This window comes from Lathamus discolor, chromosome 5 (genome assembly GCF_037157495.1).
Source record: "Lathamus discolor isolate bLatDis1 chromosome 5, bLatDis1.hap1, whole genome shotgun sequence".
Lineage (NCBI taxonomy): Eukaryota > Metazoa > Chordata > Aves > Psittaciformes > Psittacidae > Lathamus > Lathamus discolor.
The window spans coordinates 75,677,500-75,694,879 of NC_088888.1; the positions used below are offsets into that span (position 1 = coordinate 75,677,500).

At 36.1% G+C, this 17,380-nt stretch overlaps 1 protein-coding gene across 10 annotated transcripts in view; it reads left to right on the plus strand.

Annotated features, from left to right (window-relative positions):
- CEP162 (centrosomal protein 162) overlaps positions 1–17,380 on the plus strand; it is a 50,319-nt gene that overhangs the window by 12,691 nt on the left and 20,248 nt on the right. For 6 of the 10 annotated variants that reach the window (XR_010613190.1, XM_065681309.1, XM_065681311.1 and 3 more), the window contains 15 exons: positions 2,954–3,106; positions 3,372–3,558; positions 4,531–4,580; positions 6,797–6,912; positions 7,869–7,899; positions 8,271–8,393; positions 9,116–9,307; positions 9,463–9,544; positions 10,367–10,631; positions 11,417–11,684; positions 13,345–13,490; positions 14,325–14,552; positions 15,181–15,318; positions 16,234–16,346; positions 17,155–17,260. Coding sequence is in view for 9 of the 10 variants with exons in the window: in XM_065681309.1 (XP_065537381.1) it covers positions 2,954–3,106; positions 3,372–3,558; positions 4,531–4,580; positions 6,797–6,912; positions 7,869–7,899; positions 8,271–8,393; positions 9,116–9,307; positions 9,463–9,544; positions 10,367–10,631; positions 11,417–11,684; positions 13,345–13,490; positions 14,325–14,552; positions 15,181–15,318; positions 16,234–16,346; positions 17,155–17,260 (2,198 nt within the window). In the remaining variant the exon portion in view is untranslated. Of the gene's footprint in view, positions 1–151; positions 235–2,953; positions 3,107–3,371; positions 3,559–4,530; positions 4,581–6,796; positions 6,913–7,868; positions 7,900–8,270; positions 8,394–9,115; positions 9,308–9,462; positions 9,545–10,366; positions 10,632–11,416; positions 11,685–13,344; positions 13,491–14,324; positions 14,553–15,180; positions 15,319–16,233; positions 16,347–17,154; positions 17,261–17,380 lie in introns of those variants that run through there. The other 4 variants (XM_065681315.1, XM_065681313.1, XM_065681312.1 and 1 more) reach the window with 4 other exon arrangements.

Below are 17,380 nucleotides of genomic sequence, written 5' to 3' on the forward strand. Positions count from 1 at the left end.
AAGCTTACATCTTTCTTTCTTTTTTTTTCCTATTTGCTATCCATTACATATAAAAACTTATAAATGTTTGTGTACACCTAAAAGTAGTTCCTCCTAAACCTTCTTCCAGTGCATCTCGCAGCAAGGCTTTGTCTAAATTCAAAATTCTGGAAAAATTTCATAAGGAAAAGAAAGATTCGTACTTAAACAGAGAAGAAGGAAGCCTCACTTCTGACAGTCCAGACAATTTGGAGGGTAACAAATTTACTCTATTTTATGTGATACTGAAAAGGTAAAATGGCTCAATTCTGACAGTCCTGGTCAGATTAAGTAGGAAAGAAGTTACTTTTTAAATAGATGTTTGTTACTGTCTGTAGGTTTTGAGTCCTTTGTATTTATTTTTTTAAACTTTCCTCTGCAAGTGTGGTGGTTAGAAATATTTTCCTACTTGAAACTCAGGTTCTTATTTTAATAAATTTAAAGTGGCAAGATTTTTTAAAATAATGCTGTATAGCATTAGCCTCACAAAATACAGCATGTGAAGGTATGGGTAATGACATCTTCAGAGTTGAAGACAACTGTTGCTTCAGGAAGCTTTAATGAAAAGTCACAAATACACCCCCAAATAAGTCACTCTTGGAAGCCCCAGAGAAACCAGTAGGACTGTTCAAACAACCAAAAAACACAGCGAACAGAGGCCTTGAAATTCATCCATGTTGATATTTTTTTCCAGGTTTGTTAGATTTCTGAGAGTTCAGATTGCGTAGGATTAGTAAAAAGACATTTCTTGCCTTCGTTAGCAATGACAGTATCCGATCCCCTGTATTCCAGGGCTGTGTCCAGTGGGTGTAGATGAGTGGCAAAATTCAGCCTGCAAAACTATTTGATTTTCAGATTATTATGGGAGGTGAAAAAGCTCTGGTCTGGTTTGAATTGGCAAAATTCTGAAAGAATATTAAATAGCTTACATAAACCCCATGAAGTCTTCAAGGTCTGGGTCTGTTCAGAAAGTTCATTGAGATAATTTAAATAAAACAGCTCGGGAAAATGTTTTTCTCTAAATTTTGTTCTGTTAAAGGTTATAACCTTTTACTGAAGTATATGCCCCTCTTCTTTCTGGTAAATCTTACAGGAGGGCAGTGTCAGTGTATCTTTGATTCTGCTAACATATTCTCATTGAAAAAATAGGATGCTGGAGGTCCAGTGAGATTATGGCTAATTTAAAACTCTGCAAAAATACTTGTGACCCAGCTGCAAACAGACTCCAGTTTGCTGTCTTTATAACTAGAATAGAGTGCCATCTGGGTAAATTTGAATTACTGTCTTTACTTACTGGACAAATAGACTTCTTGTACTTTTTCACTTCTGCTTGGCACTTTGAGCTTTCCATTTTATGCTTTTCAGTGTAGTAGCAAAATGTATTTATTTAGGTATTAACTTAGTGTACGTGTAGAGCTTGACCTTCAGTTAGTGTCTCTGGCATTTATTTGTTGTATGTAAGGCAAGTCAGTCAGAGCTCTGTATCAAGGACAGAGCTGAAGTCAGATACAGGAATGTATAAGTAATTTCCAAGATGTAGAAGCTTGTGCACTTAGCCTCCCAATAAAATGTGCAAGAGGGATTTGTTTTTGAAATCAAGGAAAAAAAAGTACTTGTTAACAAGGGGGCTTGTACAATTGAAATGCACATGCTAAAGGCTGCCCTGCGGGGAAGGAACAAGGTGTTCAGACTCTTACTTTCCTCACTGTGCATACATCTTCAGTACTGAAAGGAGAGAATTCTGTATTATCATGATAAAGGTAACTATGGCATTTCTTAAAAGTGACTTGGTTGGACCTGTAGAGAAGACAAAAGTAACAGAAGTAAGAGCCTAGAGTTGAAGCACTCGATCAGCATGTGGAAGTCTGGTTTAGTGTTTTTCAACTGAAGAGTTATTCATGTACCCACCTCCTGCAGTCTCCTGACAGCAGGAAGTGAGCTGTTGTCAGTGTCTTAACCCCTCCTGGTATGTGTGGCACAAGGACACAGCTACAGTCTAAAAATCATTTGGCCAGACAGAACTAAAAGAAATTATGAGTTTATTTTACCAACTGGAGAGTCATGTTGGATAAGACAGACATGGTTTCTATTCCCTTCTGTGAGAGCTGTTAAATCATTTCATATGTCATTGGATAAAACGCATTAAGCAGCTTTTCTTCTAGTCCTTTTCTAAGAGAACCTTTCAAGAATCTTAGTATAAATGTGTGTGGTTTAGGGGCAGGCAGAAGGGATTTGGTGCCGCTTTTTAACTAGTAATGCGCAATATTTGGCTTTTAGTTTTCCAAAAGGAAGTAGGTAAGGCAGCATTCTGTCTGAGAGCAGAATTCACGCTTGAAGCTGATGAGGTGGTTCTGAACGTTCGCAACACTGAAATTACATTAAGGAGAGCAACTGCATGTTGTAGTTGCATAAATATACAGAATGGGTGTTTGTCAGTGACCTTTAAGTAACTTTGGTTACTGTTTTTTCCTTAAAGCATTTAATTTGCAACAAATGAAATGTAGCTGCTAAGCTGTGATTTTCAAAAATCTGTGGTGCTTTCTCTGGGATAGTAGATCAAACAAAATGAGCAGGCTTTAAACAGAGAAATGCTAATTTCTCTATAGGGTTTGTGTGATTCCTTTCCATGAGTAACATTACAGTAAGTCAATTTTTACAGTTGCTATATTTGTCCCATGATGAACTTTAGGGTTGTGTGCAAATACAAAGGATAGGAAGATAATGTACATAATAGCCTAATTAACTCTAATTAAACAAGATTTACATATAGTAGAAATGGAAATTGGATGAATGTGATTTATGAGACTGTATCTTTGCAGTTGCAGCATAAGATTAAAATTGATGGTTCTGGAAGATGACTGAAAGACTGAAGTGTTGTAAAAATAGCTTTTAGATGTTAATCAAGAATGCTGCAACTTTTTTTTTTTTTTTCTAGGAATGCTTGGAGCCAGTAGAAGCTTTGTAAAGATACAGAGCACTTCACAGACTAAGGGAGAGAGTTATGAGAATACGCATATGGAAAAGACGCAGCTTGAGAAAAGTAATGGGGTTGCTGTCTCCTTAAGCAGAGTCAGCCTGGAGGCAGATGGTGAGAACTGAGAGCACAACTATTTCATGAAGTTAGATAGATTTAAATAAGTTACTATTGAAAGCAATTCACCTTAATTCACTGCAAGTTCGGATTTGTCATTTCTGCCAGCTGCACCTCATGAACCAAAGGCTCCTAGTACTAGTTTTTGATAATTTGGTACTGTTAATATTTTGAGTCTGTCTATAGTTGTTAGCTATTATGACTATTCTATGTGAACAGACAGCACAGATGCCATTATTTTATTCTTTGTTTTGAAATTTAGATTCAGTTTTAGCTTCTGAGCCTAATCAAAGTATCGTGGGAGCTGGAGTGGATACCTTGGAAGAACAAGAAGAAAAAGAGATGTTCTTTGCCAAACTTGAACAAGAAGCTTCCTCTACTATTGATTACTCAAGATTAAATAAAGAGCTGAATTCCAATGATTCTGTCATACTAGCACCATTTTTACGGTAATTTAGAGGGAAGAAAAAATGTGGACTGTATTAGTGGGCACATGTGATGGGTATGGCCACTGAGATTTTGTGGGACAACATCCTGTGTGATTTCAGTTAGGTTTTTATTTGTTATGGTCTAGGGTTTTTGAGGGGTTTTTGTTTGTTTTATGACAAGGACAGACAAATAAAGGAGTAAGGTGGGAGCATGACTTGGTGATGAGTGGACATAGCTGCATTCTTGTGCATGACTCATTAGAAAGAAGTTGATTTAACATTCTTAATTGTAAGGTATAACTAAATGAAGAGTTAACAACTGATAATAACAAGGAAATAGACCAGCAAAGATTGTGTCCTCTTGAGCATGATGTTCCAAAATAACGTAGAGGAAGGATACAAAATCTTCATAGACTAAGGCAATCCATTTGTAATGAGTTATGTGAAAATAATTTCAAACATAAGAGAGAGAAATAGATCAAGGGGCAATTCAGGCTGCTGTTGCTAAAAAATACTGAGTGCATAGGCAACTTCCAATGTGAAAGGTGCTGAAGGGTTAGAAATCTGGAGAGTTTTAAGTAAGGACAAAACTTCAGCTTTATAGGAAAAGGGTGAAGAAAGGAAAGATTTATATATATATATATATTTTTTTTTTTTTTTTATAATGCAAAGTGAGGAGGTCAGAACAGGAAGCAGACCTGATGATAAAAATTCCTTTGAGAAGCTAATGTAGGTGTTGGAGGGAAGGCAGAAAGAATATGGTTCTAAGAGTTAGATTAAGAATTTTAACTATGGACAGTTGTAAAAACTTAAATATTTATTTTAATAATTGCAGATATTCATCCACCTTTCTTACCTCTGATTTGATATGATGGACAAATTTGAGTTTTTATTTTTATTGCTAATTGTAAGAAGTATCAAAGTTTGGAGTTTGAAAAAAAGCTGTATTTATTTGCTGCCCAAGAAGAGTAAAATTTTCATTTCATTTGTCAGAAATGAAAAAACTGAAAAAGAAGAAGAAGCTGCACATGAAGAGAAATCTGGTACTGCCATCTTTCTCAATCGTTCTTTTGAAAATTCTTGCCTTTGGGGCTTTGTTTTGTTTGGGTTTCTTTTTGTGTTTGGTTTGGGGTTATTTTTTCTTTTATTTATATTTTTTTTTAGTTGCTGCATGTACACTGAGTTGTGAGACCCTGATTAAACAGAATGACGGAAATTATAGCTGTGCCTCAGTGCTCCAGTTCAAATGCAAAGTCTTCAGAAAATGTCACACTAGGGTGTCAGAGGATAACACAATCTTTCTGTTTGTAGAGGGATGTAATTTACACGTCTGGAAAGAGGGAATTATACTACAGTCTTGTACTTTGTTCTGTATCCTGTGTTCCCTTTGGAGCTAGTCAGAAAACTTGACTCTTCCTAGGTTTCAGATGCACAAGAGAGTCCAGCATTCTCACTGAACTTTTTGTTCTGAGGAATATGTAAACCACTTGACTTCTTGTCCCGTGTCACCCTGACTGTTGTGGGTAAACCTTTTATTTATCTGAAAACTAATGTAATTTTCATATTAATTATTTTCATTTATCTGTAGTTCTTGCATCAGCCTTTTACGCTGCTTTTGCATTATGCCTGTGTGACTGTTATTTACACATAGGGTTTTAGGGGATTGCTTTTGGTTTTGTGATTATTTTTTTTTTTTTAATTTTATTTTTTTGAAAACTTTTCTTTGTTTCCTCTTTTTTTTTTTTTTTTGAAGTGGATTTTTAATCTGTTGTGACCTGAAAGACGACTAGAAAAGAAAAAACGAACCCAATTGTCAATCAAAAAATGAAGAAAAATTACTCTGATGTTGAAATAAGTCTTAATGTTTGAGCTACTCTAGTGTCTTAACTGTCATCTGTATTTTTGTACCATTTTATCATGCCTGCATTGAATTTAGGTAATCTGCAGAATACTCTTACCTGCTTTTTTCCCCACAAATTTCCATGCTTCACCCCTTCCATCTTTCTTATGTGTTTTACTTGTTATCTCTATTTCACTCTTCATTGCTAGCATATGATAAGGAGTGTATTCCTGTGAAGATATACTCTACTGATTAAATTACATTTATATATTTAGCTGAACTTTTGAGAGGTCCCCTTGCCAAGCTTGAATTTCCCAGACATAAAGAAGCTGTATTTGTAAACTATAATCACAGGAAATCTTTTCTCCTCGAAAGCTTGATTACTCTGTAGACTGCAACGGATCATGATAGTTATAGCAGTAATGCTACAACAGTCTTGTGGTCAGTTTATGAAATTGACATTTCTGGTTTTTAAGAAAACAAGTTTCTATGAAATACTCGTAATGACCAATCTCTGTGTTGTGTGTGTTTTTGTTTATTCGTTGTCAAACTGCTATTTCATGAATGAAATAAGTGGATAATATGTGTGCAGGAATGATACAAGCGCTGTGTATGTCTTCAGCCAGTAGGAAAAAGCTATTTTCAGCTGATCAGACTTCTTATGGTCCAAAACCAAAGAGAATGCTGAAATACAGTGCCTTTCCAGAGAGTAGTTTTTATACATGAGATCAACTGTGTGTCAGTTGTTCTTTCTGTGTTCTGTCACTATACACGTTGTAAACCAGTGTTTTATAATGCTTCTAGTTTTAAGCATTATGGATGATGCAGACACTGAACAGGAGCTGTGTAGGGGGAGATAAAACAACAGGGAATCAAAACTTGTGGAAGGATCTAGGTAACTGAAGAAAAGCATTTGGCTTGCTTGTAAAATTCATTCTCTGACACACTTCTGGTTTTAAATAATGCTTACTCTTGAGAGTGCTGTTGGGCCACTAGAGCAGGTCAGGGGAAGCAGAATTACAGATTCTGAGCCTAAAATCTGCTGGTGTTGTCAAGGTGGATGTACAGAGTACCTTGTCTGCTGGGGAGGGAATTACATAATTTCACCTGTTAGTGAAAGTCATCGAATAAAAAGGGTCAACTCAGCTGTGCCTTGAGGAGACAGGTTAAGTATATCTGGTCATAACGCAAACTTCATTTGAATACACAGACATTATGCGTCACTTTTACTGTAGTTTTACGGTACCATGTAAAACTACTAGTAGTATCAAGTCCAGTCTCAAAACCTTTCTGTTCACTTTATGAGTAGAGTAATAGTGGCAGTAGCTCTTCCTAGATTGGGGGAAGGGAAATAGCTTTCCCTTACTGCTTTACCTTCCTTGAATATTCATTCTGTTTAATGTTTATTGTACTCTTCAGGGAGCTACAGTGAAGATTTTGAAGAAGAAACAGATTCTGATCCTGCCTTTAAAACTGAAGGAAGTCACATGAATCAAAACATCATTTCAGGAATTGATTTAAGTCCTCAAGAACAGGTATAACTGTTCATATACTTGCCTGAATTGTAAAAGCTCTGCAATGTATATAACTGCAAATATACTAAACCTTTATATAGTGTGTACTGTCTGAAAGAAAATAATATAGTGGTCCTGAGACTATATTGTTCTAGTAAAGATACACAATGGTTATAATAAATCACTGAAAGGATTAAGTTTTTAACAGGGTTTCTTGCTTACCCCTCCTTTGAATTAAGAACTGTGGATAGGAGTGCACAAATTATGAGCTCAGGTTGTAGCCTCAGCCTCAGAATGGGTAGTGATTAATCTCTCTTTTGGAGCTGTTAAGGTGGTGTCTACACCAGTAAATACTTAGAGAAGCAGTTTGGTAAAGAGAAGCAGATTGGACACAGGACCCAAAATCTACACTGTGTGAGCTTTGGGAGTATTACTGTTGACTAGCTTAGTCAGGTCTTTTGATGTGGAGCACATGTAGCCAGAGCACACCAGGTGCGTTCCTGGAGCATGTGTTCTGATTTGCTTGGGATTTTTTTTGTGGAAAGAATCTGTAGAGCACTATGTGTTCACCTATAATAGATAGATGAGGGGTTTTAATTCTTAAGTAAGTTTATTAGAATAGTATTTCTGATAAATGTTTGAAAAGAACAACTGCTACATTATTTTATTTTCTCAAATTACGGTACAAGAGAACCAAGGCAGTGCAGAAATAATAATCTATTTATGCAGAATAGCATTTAGTTCCTGGTTACTTTTGGGAGGGTTTATAGAGTATAGGGCATTGGAGACCTTTTGGCATCCTTAGAGGAGTTTTAGAGAAGTGCATATTCCTGGAGCATGAAGAACTGCTTAGTTCTGAGTTCTAAGAACTGTGCTTAGATTTTTGGAATGACTTTTAAAGTTTGTCCAGATTTTCTTCCCCCCCCCCCCCCCCCCAACTTAAAAAGTAATATTTGCTTTTTCTTTATTTTTGTTAGGAAGAAGTAAATGCTGGCATGCTGGCTAAAGGTAAAATATAAACTCTGATCAGTAGGAGAATACTAAATGTAACTTTTTTAAACTTGCTTACCTGATTTTTACTATTTTGGTATTTTTCACTTCAGTTTTGTGTTCTACTTGAAGGACTGTTGGACTGAAATGGTTAAAAATTAATCTGCATATTAGCAGTTCAAAGTGATCGTCAATGTAATTTTTAATTTTACTACATATAGTCAGTACTCAGAGTTTGCTTACAATCAGAATTAATCAGTTTACAGTTAATAGCATTATTTGCATGTTTAGGACATCAAATAAGCTTTGGTATTACTTTTAATTGCAGCGAAGATAGAGTATAAATAAGAGAATTGTGTTTTCTTTAACATTTATCTTCTTGGGTTTAGTTGTATTACTTGATTCACAAGATTCAACTACAGAACTTCAGAAGGCTGCTGAAACATCAGATGTAGCTCTTGGTGAGCATTATCTTCCTGAAGAAGTCAGTGGAATTGAAATGAATGAAGCAGGTAAGGGTTGCTTTAAAACAACAAACCCCCACCCCCCCTTTTTTTTTTTTTTTTTTTAATCAAAATGGAAAGCCAAACACACAGCAAAAAGAGTCCTCAGAATCTTACTTTGGTAGAATAGGTGACTCTGATGTCTTTGTTCTTAGGCTATCAGTGAACATGAAGCCCTTAGCTTTCAGTAACAAATCTTGAAAGGAGGAAGTGTTTCAGGAGAAAGTCGTGTTTCTGCTAAAGATACCTTTTTACACTTGGTTATTGTAAAGTTGCTTTTGACGTTGCAGTTTAAATTGAAATATCATCTTCTCTGGTTATTCATCATAGCTAAAATTCTTCTTTGACAGCATTGAAAACAATTGTAAAATACATTCTCTTACCAAACTTTTTTACAATAGTGTATGCCACTTGTCACCAGAGTTGTACTCTGAAAGTGTCTGTTAAAATAATTTGTCACATATGCTGTTAGTTTTAGTACTGATTAAAAAAATTGAGGCAGTTGAAGGGGGTATGTTGAGAGGCATGTAAACTGCAGTTGAGACTGTTTAGTATGAGTTAATTAACTCATCACTGTTTATAGTAAAAATGAGATTTAAAAATATTTTTTCATAACTGAAATTGTTATTCTCGCCCCATAATACACCAAGCTAGTCACTGAAGCACAGGCTCCAGTGGGATGTCTCCCAAAACAAAATTCTGTAGTGTCTCTAATGAGACATTTTTCACAGGTACTTCCTATGGACAAACCACCAGTGACATGGAAGCGTTACACCAAGCATACCATCATGTTGATCAGTCTTTGGGAGACACTGATGAGCAAAAACTGCATGATCCTGCAGTGGCAGTCTTAGAATACATAGTGCAAGGTGTTTCACAGAATAATGACTTCTATCCAAAAGGCATGTCAACCATAGAATCAGGTAAATACCTCAAATGCAGGCATATATTATACAAGTATGTAAAATAAGTGAACTAGTAATATTTTTAATACTCCTTTTATAAAATGTTTTTTAATGTTGTCCTTTTTATTAATATTTTTCTAAGTTTTTTTATTAAATTTTTTTGTGCTAATTAGATTTACCTACTGTGGAAGAATTGATGAAACCCATTAAAGGACATTCGTGTAATGTCAGAAATTTTGATGTGGAGCTTGAAAGGTATTTACTTCAGAATGCATTTTAAGAATTGTAATAACTGAAGTCCATTAATTGTTTGTGAAAAGCAGCTTACTGAATAACTCATCTGTCTTTTTCCCCAATTAAATGTTGAAATTTCATTATGTCTTACAGTGGCAATATGTTATTTGCAGTGAAACGTAAATTGGTTTATACTGGGGATTCCCAAACTGTCTGAGTGATAAGCAGCAATGTTTGCCTGATCATTTGGAGGAGTGTTGCTCAGTCTCACAGCTACCACAATTAGCATCTTTGCTCTTCCATTCTGCTCTTTCCCCTCCCCCATACATGGATTTCAGACCACATCCTATCCTAGCTCTCCAGCCTCCATAATCTAAGATCAAATCCTCTTACTCTGCTTGCTCTTGTGAATCTTACTAACCTGTGCTCCATACCTCCTGGTTTGCTCCAGCTGTTGTGTCTAGAGCAGAAACACAGGCCTTGAACTGTCAGAAATAGGTTATGAGTTTTGGGAGCTTATAATGTAGCTGCACCCAGCAGATATTACCATTCATTGTTTTATTAACATTGATTGCATCCTTGCAGGTGTTCAGCTTGTAGCAGAGTTTGGTACTTCCACAAAAACAATCACTGCTGGGAAATGGCTCTTGTCCCACAGTATGGGAGTGAATCTGTGTAACTAAATCTGCCAGGTTGTTCTTAAAAGAAGCCTACTAGCTCTTTCAAATTCAATCAGTCTTTATAGCTGATACCTAAGGAAAAAATGACCCACGTTTTCTGGAGTGATAGAGAAGCAAAGGGTAAAATTCTTGTTGTATATGACTTTATTCCATTCTCTTGTAGTCCTGTGAAACTGGTAGGCAGCACAGCAAATGACCTCAGCAGCTCTTCGCCCGTTAAAGAGCACCAGAATAATATGATTTGCAAGACAAATTTATTTGAAAAATTTAACAAGGAAGAGAGCAACTTTGGGCAGACAGGTGTGAATGACAGTAACCTTCAGAGGATGACTGAGAAAGAAATTCAGACCAGTGAAGTACGCCCTGATGTGCTAAGAGAAGAAATAGTACAAGACTCTCTGCTTTCACAAGGCAGCAATACTAAACAAGTAAGTAATATCAACCAGGTTTTTATTATATGGAAATAAGTTTGAAATATAAAAAATTTTAAGACTGCCTGTCATTTGATTATGCTCTGATGTTTAGAGATTGGGAGACTGTCGCTGTTTTTCTTGAAACTCATGGTACCATTGCTATTGTTAGAAGTAGGCAAACCCAGTGGACTCTGGGACCAGCAGGATTCTTCTTGTCCCAGCCCAATATATGCAAGGCTACTGTGGTTCCATGTCCCCAGCTCTAGCTAGTAGCAAGTCTGAGCACGTGTTCCCACTGGGGAGTGCATGCGTAAACATACACAAGGTGTTGCAGGCAGAGAGATTGTTTGGCTGATTCATCCTGATGGATTTTCCACCAGGGCCAACAGGCTAAGCTTTCTTACTTTCTCGTCTTGAGCTGTGTTCTCTATTTTTGATGATAAAGTTATGCAGGGTTCCTCTGCCTGACACTGTTCCTCTCTTCATCATTGGGTTTCTGTGTTCACTGTTATTAGCCTTTAGTCACGAGCTACCTGCTTTGGTAAGCTAAAGAACCTGTAATGTAATACAACTTCCCAGAACAATTAAACAGACCTTTACTTATATTACGTATACTTCTAAAGTACTAAAATTCTGTAAAGTTACATACTATTAACTTGGTTAAAAATAATGCTTCCCACCACCCTGAGTGTTACAGCTGTTTAAATCTGGTAAGAATCTATATTCTTTTAATAGTGAAAGCTACCTTCAGATTACATTAGAGCCTAAAATTTATTTTGAACAAGTGTGCTCTATCACAGGCTCTTCAGTCTTGTTCCTTGAAGAATGAAAGATCGGAATCGATGACAACTAAACCAGCGTTATACAAGAATATCAAAAGTCCAGCACCTTTACATAAAAAGAAATCTTCATATGGTCCTCATGGGGTAGTTAGAAGTTCTGGGTACGGGAAACCCAATTCACTCGCAAAACAGTGTTTTCCAGTTAATGAAAAGAAAACACCAAAAGAAACTTTCAAAAAGACCAATGTGAAAGCCAAAAGTCCTGCAGATAAATCAAGATCTAAAGGTAATTCTATCATAAGAAGACTTGAGTTTTAAGAGCCAGAGAGCTTTGTTGTTCATGCTTCATATAACAAAAAAAGAAAAGTGTAGAAGAAATCTTAACCCAAATGCAATTAAGTACTGAATTCTTTCTGTAGCAGCATGAAGTTGCTAGAAGAGAGACTTTTAAATAAAACTTCGCAGTGTAGTCTTGTTTCATTTCTACTCACATATGCCACCACTGTGTTTGAGTTTTCACTATTGTTTACCTGTAGGACCCAAACAATAGAAAAGCTGCTGTTCAAAATAAATGTCTATGAGTTATGTTTTTCATAACAGTAAGTGCAAAGACTTGCTGACACGCAAACGTCTGTGTGATCCTCAATTTCTCTTCTCGGCTGCTACTTCTTATCTTTGCTTTCCTAGAGTACAAAGAAAGCACTAGAAAGATTTATTTTCTGTTCCTGTTACTTCTAACACACAGGAAAGGAGAAGCAAGTAAAGGACTGAACTGTTTTTTGGGGGGTGAGGCCTGAAGAGTTTCATAAGATAATTCAGTTTAGCGTCTTTGCAACGATGTTTGCTATCTCTGAGGCATGGGAAAATAACTCTACAGATGCCAAGGTTTTAGCACACTTCTAGCACGTGTGCTTGAAAACTCTGCAAGTAGTGTTGGGAAAAGCAGTTTAGGATTGTTGCCCCTGTTAGAGAGATGTGGCAGCTGTCAAACTAAGGAGCTGGGACACTAAGTGCTGTGCCACTTCCTGGAGAAGAGGAGGGTGCTCAGCCAGATGAGGTGGTGAAGTGAATGATGAGTCTCGAGAAAATGAGGCCATAGCATCATCCAAACATGTTTCTTTCTCTAGCTATAACCATTGTCCATAGCAATTTCAGAAGTTAATTTCACCAGAATGCATTCTGTAGGACCTCTATAACTAGGAAGAGAATGGTATTAAATCAGAAAATCCCCTAATAATCATCAATGCTAGGGGAGCACCTTTGTGAAGGGATAGTGTGAGAAATGTAAAAAGTGTTAAATTTGGAAAATGATCATTGCCTGTTTGTTTTCAGGTATAACATTCCTAAGCAGGAGCTCTTAGCATAAGTTGCTAAAGGCAGAAGAGAAAGGGCAGTTGTAGTTACTATCTGTATTTCAGAAGACTTAAGATGTGAATAGTTCTGTGTAGTTACTCTTTAGGAGGAGCTTCCCCTATTTTTAATTTCCAGTCAAGTTGCTATTTGGTACCACAAATAAATGTTACGTCTTTGTACGCTGTCTGTGCTAAAGTCCATTTTGCAAATTGCTGTCTTACCTTGTCTTGCCTCATAGCTTGAAATGTGTTGTGTTTCTGTAACTCAGATAACTGGCCACTTCTTGAGCAGAGAACTGAGATTAACCTTGTTTCATGAAGGGTTTATGAGGCAGCTACTTGTTTCATTTGTTCCTTTGGGTTGTGTTTTATCTTGTCATCAGTTGCTTACTTAAAAAAAAAACAAACTAAAAAACCTGCAGCATTTTCCATAGTTTCTCATTGCTCTCAGGTTTCTATATTTAATTAAAAAATTCAGATTGTAGAATATTTAAGCTATATGCCTAATGGGTGGATTATGTAAATAGATTTTCTTGAAAGGACATTAAGTTCTGAATTTAATTTTGTTCCATTTTACTTTCTGCCTAAATGAAGAAGCCTTATTCACTACTAGGATAATAAGATCTGCAACAAATGAGGAGCCAACTTTGAAGGGAAGTGTTAATAGAGCTATGTCAGGCAAATCAGTCGTCAGTAATCTTGGACAGCAGGCCATGGATTATTGTATGCAATATCACCATGTAAGTAATAATCAGTGGTGCTCCTAATTATAGTATGTACAACTTGGTTCACAGGCCTATTTTGTCAAGACTTATAATAATTATCACAGGATTGGTAAATGCTGAAATACTGAATAAAGACTTTCTTTTAGTCAAAGACTAGTTTTTGCTTTTCAAATACACAAGTATCATTATAACACTTGTTGCTTGCATAATTTTATTGCTTGAGTGGTTCTGTATACTTAGTTGGAATGCTTATTAATTTCTAAAACTTACTACTTTGTGATAGAAAAGAGGAAAATTTTAAATTAACCTTTTACTTAAAAGTATTCTGTTATTAATGATAAATAGCACTACTATTGGGGGTTTTTCTCATTTTTCATTGCATTGAATATTTAATAGTAGCTTCTGACTTCTCCAAGGTGACTGAATTTGCAGGATCATGATGGATTATCCTTATTTCTTATCAAATGTATAAAAAATTATTCATGGAATACCTAAATCGTTACTCCTTTTTCAGAGAGACACATGATAGAATAATTCTGGTAGCTGTCTAGTGGCTCTCATAAGAGAAGCATTTATTTCTTGTTGGGTTTTGTGGCTTGTTTTTCTCATACATATATCAGAAATGAGAAAGCTCATTTAAAGTAAATGCAGGGTATTCTGCAATGAAAATATTGGGGGAAGGAATGGGGGGATTGGGTTGTTGGGGTGGTTTTGTCATTTTTTTTTCATTTCCAAGTGCCTTATGTGGTTGCTGAGAGGCTGACAAGCCAGTTAAGTAAAATTGCTGAGCAGAATTTTTGATAAACAATCAGTTCAGTGTAATGGGTCCCTGAATTTCCTCTTCACTAGGATTTATCATTTTCTCCTATCAAGAGTTGTGACAGAGAACTATATTTGCTAAAACGAGTACAGGTCGCGGAGGAGGAGCTGAACGCAGCTCGTGATTTGATTCAACAGCTAACCACCACAGTTTCACAAAAAGAGAAAGAAATAGAGACAAAGATAGTAGAGTTGAAAACACAGCATGAAAAAGAGCTTTCTCAGCTGGGTCAGGAAAACTATGTTCTTCAGACTAAGGTATTTTGTTATCTCCTATCCCATTACCATATAACAGGAGAAACACTGCTATTGTTATTTTACATGAGTTGTTAGTGAGCAGAAACTCCAGATTTACACAAACACGGCTAGTTTGTAAATGCATCCCCACTGTTACATTTATTGCTCATAAGACATGAACTATTGGGTTGTTTTTTTCCTACTGAGATAAACTACGTTATCCTGAGTTCCTTTAGTTTGCTATTTGGAGAGTTCTGCAGCAGTTTTTGGCAAAGATTTAACTCGCTCTTAGCAGATACTGTGTGTTACAAAGAAGTACTATATGTTGAGATATTGATTATTTTTTTAATACATTTTTCAATGTTGTGGTTTGCTTATATGGCATGTTCCCAAGGTTATTCAACTACACCCTCCTGTCTAGATACATAAGAACAGAAGAGGGAGGGTAAAACTTTGTTAACTTCTAAACCTTTTATACTTTGTTCCTGTTTCATAATGCTTATATAAATCTCCAATAATAAGATTGACACATTGGTCTGCTTTCATATCTTAGTGAAAAGATTTACCTATTTATATTGTAAAAGTGTAGTCATGCGAAGAATTCCGTATTGCTGACAGCTTTCTTATTAGTTCTGTGTCTTTCTGAAAGTTAAGAAGTATGGAAGAGCTGACTCAAGAAAAGAGATGGACCTGTCATACAGCAACAGTTCCTGTCACTGAAGAAAAACTGGCGCAAATACAAAAGGAAATTGCAGATCAAGAGGTCATTATTCAAGGTTATCAACAGGTATAGCACACAGTGTATTGAGCTGTGTTCTAGCCAGTTTCAGAAACAGAGTTGTTTAATGGTTACTACTTCTCTGAAAAGTTATCTTGCCATCAGAACAGTGGATTAAATTTAGGTGTGAAGGGCAAATATGTATTGTACATCTGAAAAGTTTTTCACACATGTCTAGATGAGCTAAGTTTTTCCATAATTCCATGTAACTGTTCTGAATTGTAGCAATATGCTGACTTGTCAGTTGAGAACTGGGAAAGTACCTTATGGCCAATAAAGAAACACAGATTTTTTTTTTTTTTGCCCCAATGTAGAGAAAACTAGTATTTTTAAGCAATATTGGAGGATTCTCTTTTTAAGATGTTTTTCACAGAATTGGAGCAGATTAATTCAAAGAAACCTTATTAGTGTGCCTGATTCTTATTACTTAGTCAAGTGTAGAAATAGATAATAATTCCTTTGAATACTTGCAGCTGTAAAATCAAATAAGTTAGTTTAAAGAGCTTCCAGCTGGTGCTTGGCAGCATTTCTTGATATTGGCACGATGTCTTGCCAGTATGGCTGTAAGCATCCCAAACTGGTAATGGTTTGTGTCCACAAGATTGGAGCATGGGCAGGCTGAGCTCTGATCTGTCAGCACCCATGCATGTATATGCTTTTAGAATATAGTCGGAATAGCTTTGCAGAGGAACTGGCCTAGTTCTCCAGAGTGAGTACGCACTTGGACAGGACTGTAGAGGTCACTGTGTACTGCTTTAGCATAAAGATAATGAAAGTAAGTACCCATTGTAGAAACTCAGTAATGAAACATTTAGTGTTTGCCTCCACTGTTTCTACAGATAAACTACAGAAGTTATATCTTTTTTTTTAAACTGGATAAAACTAATTTATGAACATTCTTTAACTTTTTCTGTCTTACCTTAGGAAAATGAGAAGTTATACAAACAAATGAAAGAGCTACAAATCCAAAACAAAAAAAATGAAGAACAAATGTTTAAGGAGAATCAGTGTGTAATGTCTGAATTAATAGCTCTAAGGTAGGCTCATTTAAACATCTAACCTAAAATCTCTTGAGTTTTCAGCTGTGTTTATTATTTTATTTATGAAGAATCACTGCTGAGTCTATCAGGTGCATTTTTCCTGGTGTTTCTTGAGTTTGTGGTTTTGGTTTTTTTTTTTTTTTTTGAGAACTCATTTGTGTTTATTATGGCCACTTAATTCATAAGTCTTCTTGCTGATGTTGCAGACTTGTAGGAAGACTGGAGTCTTCCATTGGGGAATATTTCAATGCTAAAATTCAAATACTCTTATTCAAACCAGAATGTGTAATACATATACTACACTTGTTCTGGTATTACGGCTCTGTTCACATGTCAAAATATTTTGATATTGTTGTAGGATACACAGTAAATCAGGGACCATAAGGGATCCTGGTAGTGGAGGAACCATTAGATTCACAGCAGTGTAGGTCCTATAAGATTTGTATCCTCTGCTAGTAATGAGGAAAAAACCTAGCATTGCATGTACTACTCACTTATAAATCTTTGCTTGGGATTGTCCCGTAGATGACTTCCACTGACCTACAGCAGGGTTTTTTTTTCCTACCCTTGTATAGTCCTAACAAACAAGTTTGTGTAAGATGAGAAGGTTTCACCTTATTACGTGGAAGTTTCTGGCATGAAGATGAACTGTAGTTGCTTCTTCCTTCAATTTGAGCCAGCATAGATTGACTTTATGGTACCATTCTGGGGGAGCTGGGTTGGGGGTGGTGGGATTTTTTTAGTACAACACTGTTATTATGCCAAGTCACCACACTGCATAACTGGTTTTGCTGTTATCATTTAGAGAAAAGGTAGAAAAGACTAATATCCAGGCACGAATCATGCAGGATTCTGAACCAGCGAGAAATCAGAGCTTCACAGAATTGATTTCAGAGCTTCGAGCAGCACAGGTAGATATATACCAAGACTGTTTTTCATGTGTTCTTACTAAAAAAGCATAACCATCCATGGTGTAGACTATTAATGTAAATTAAGTAATGGAGTATGCTACTTTTCTACAACATTAATTA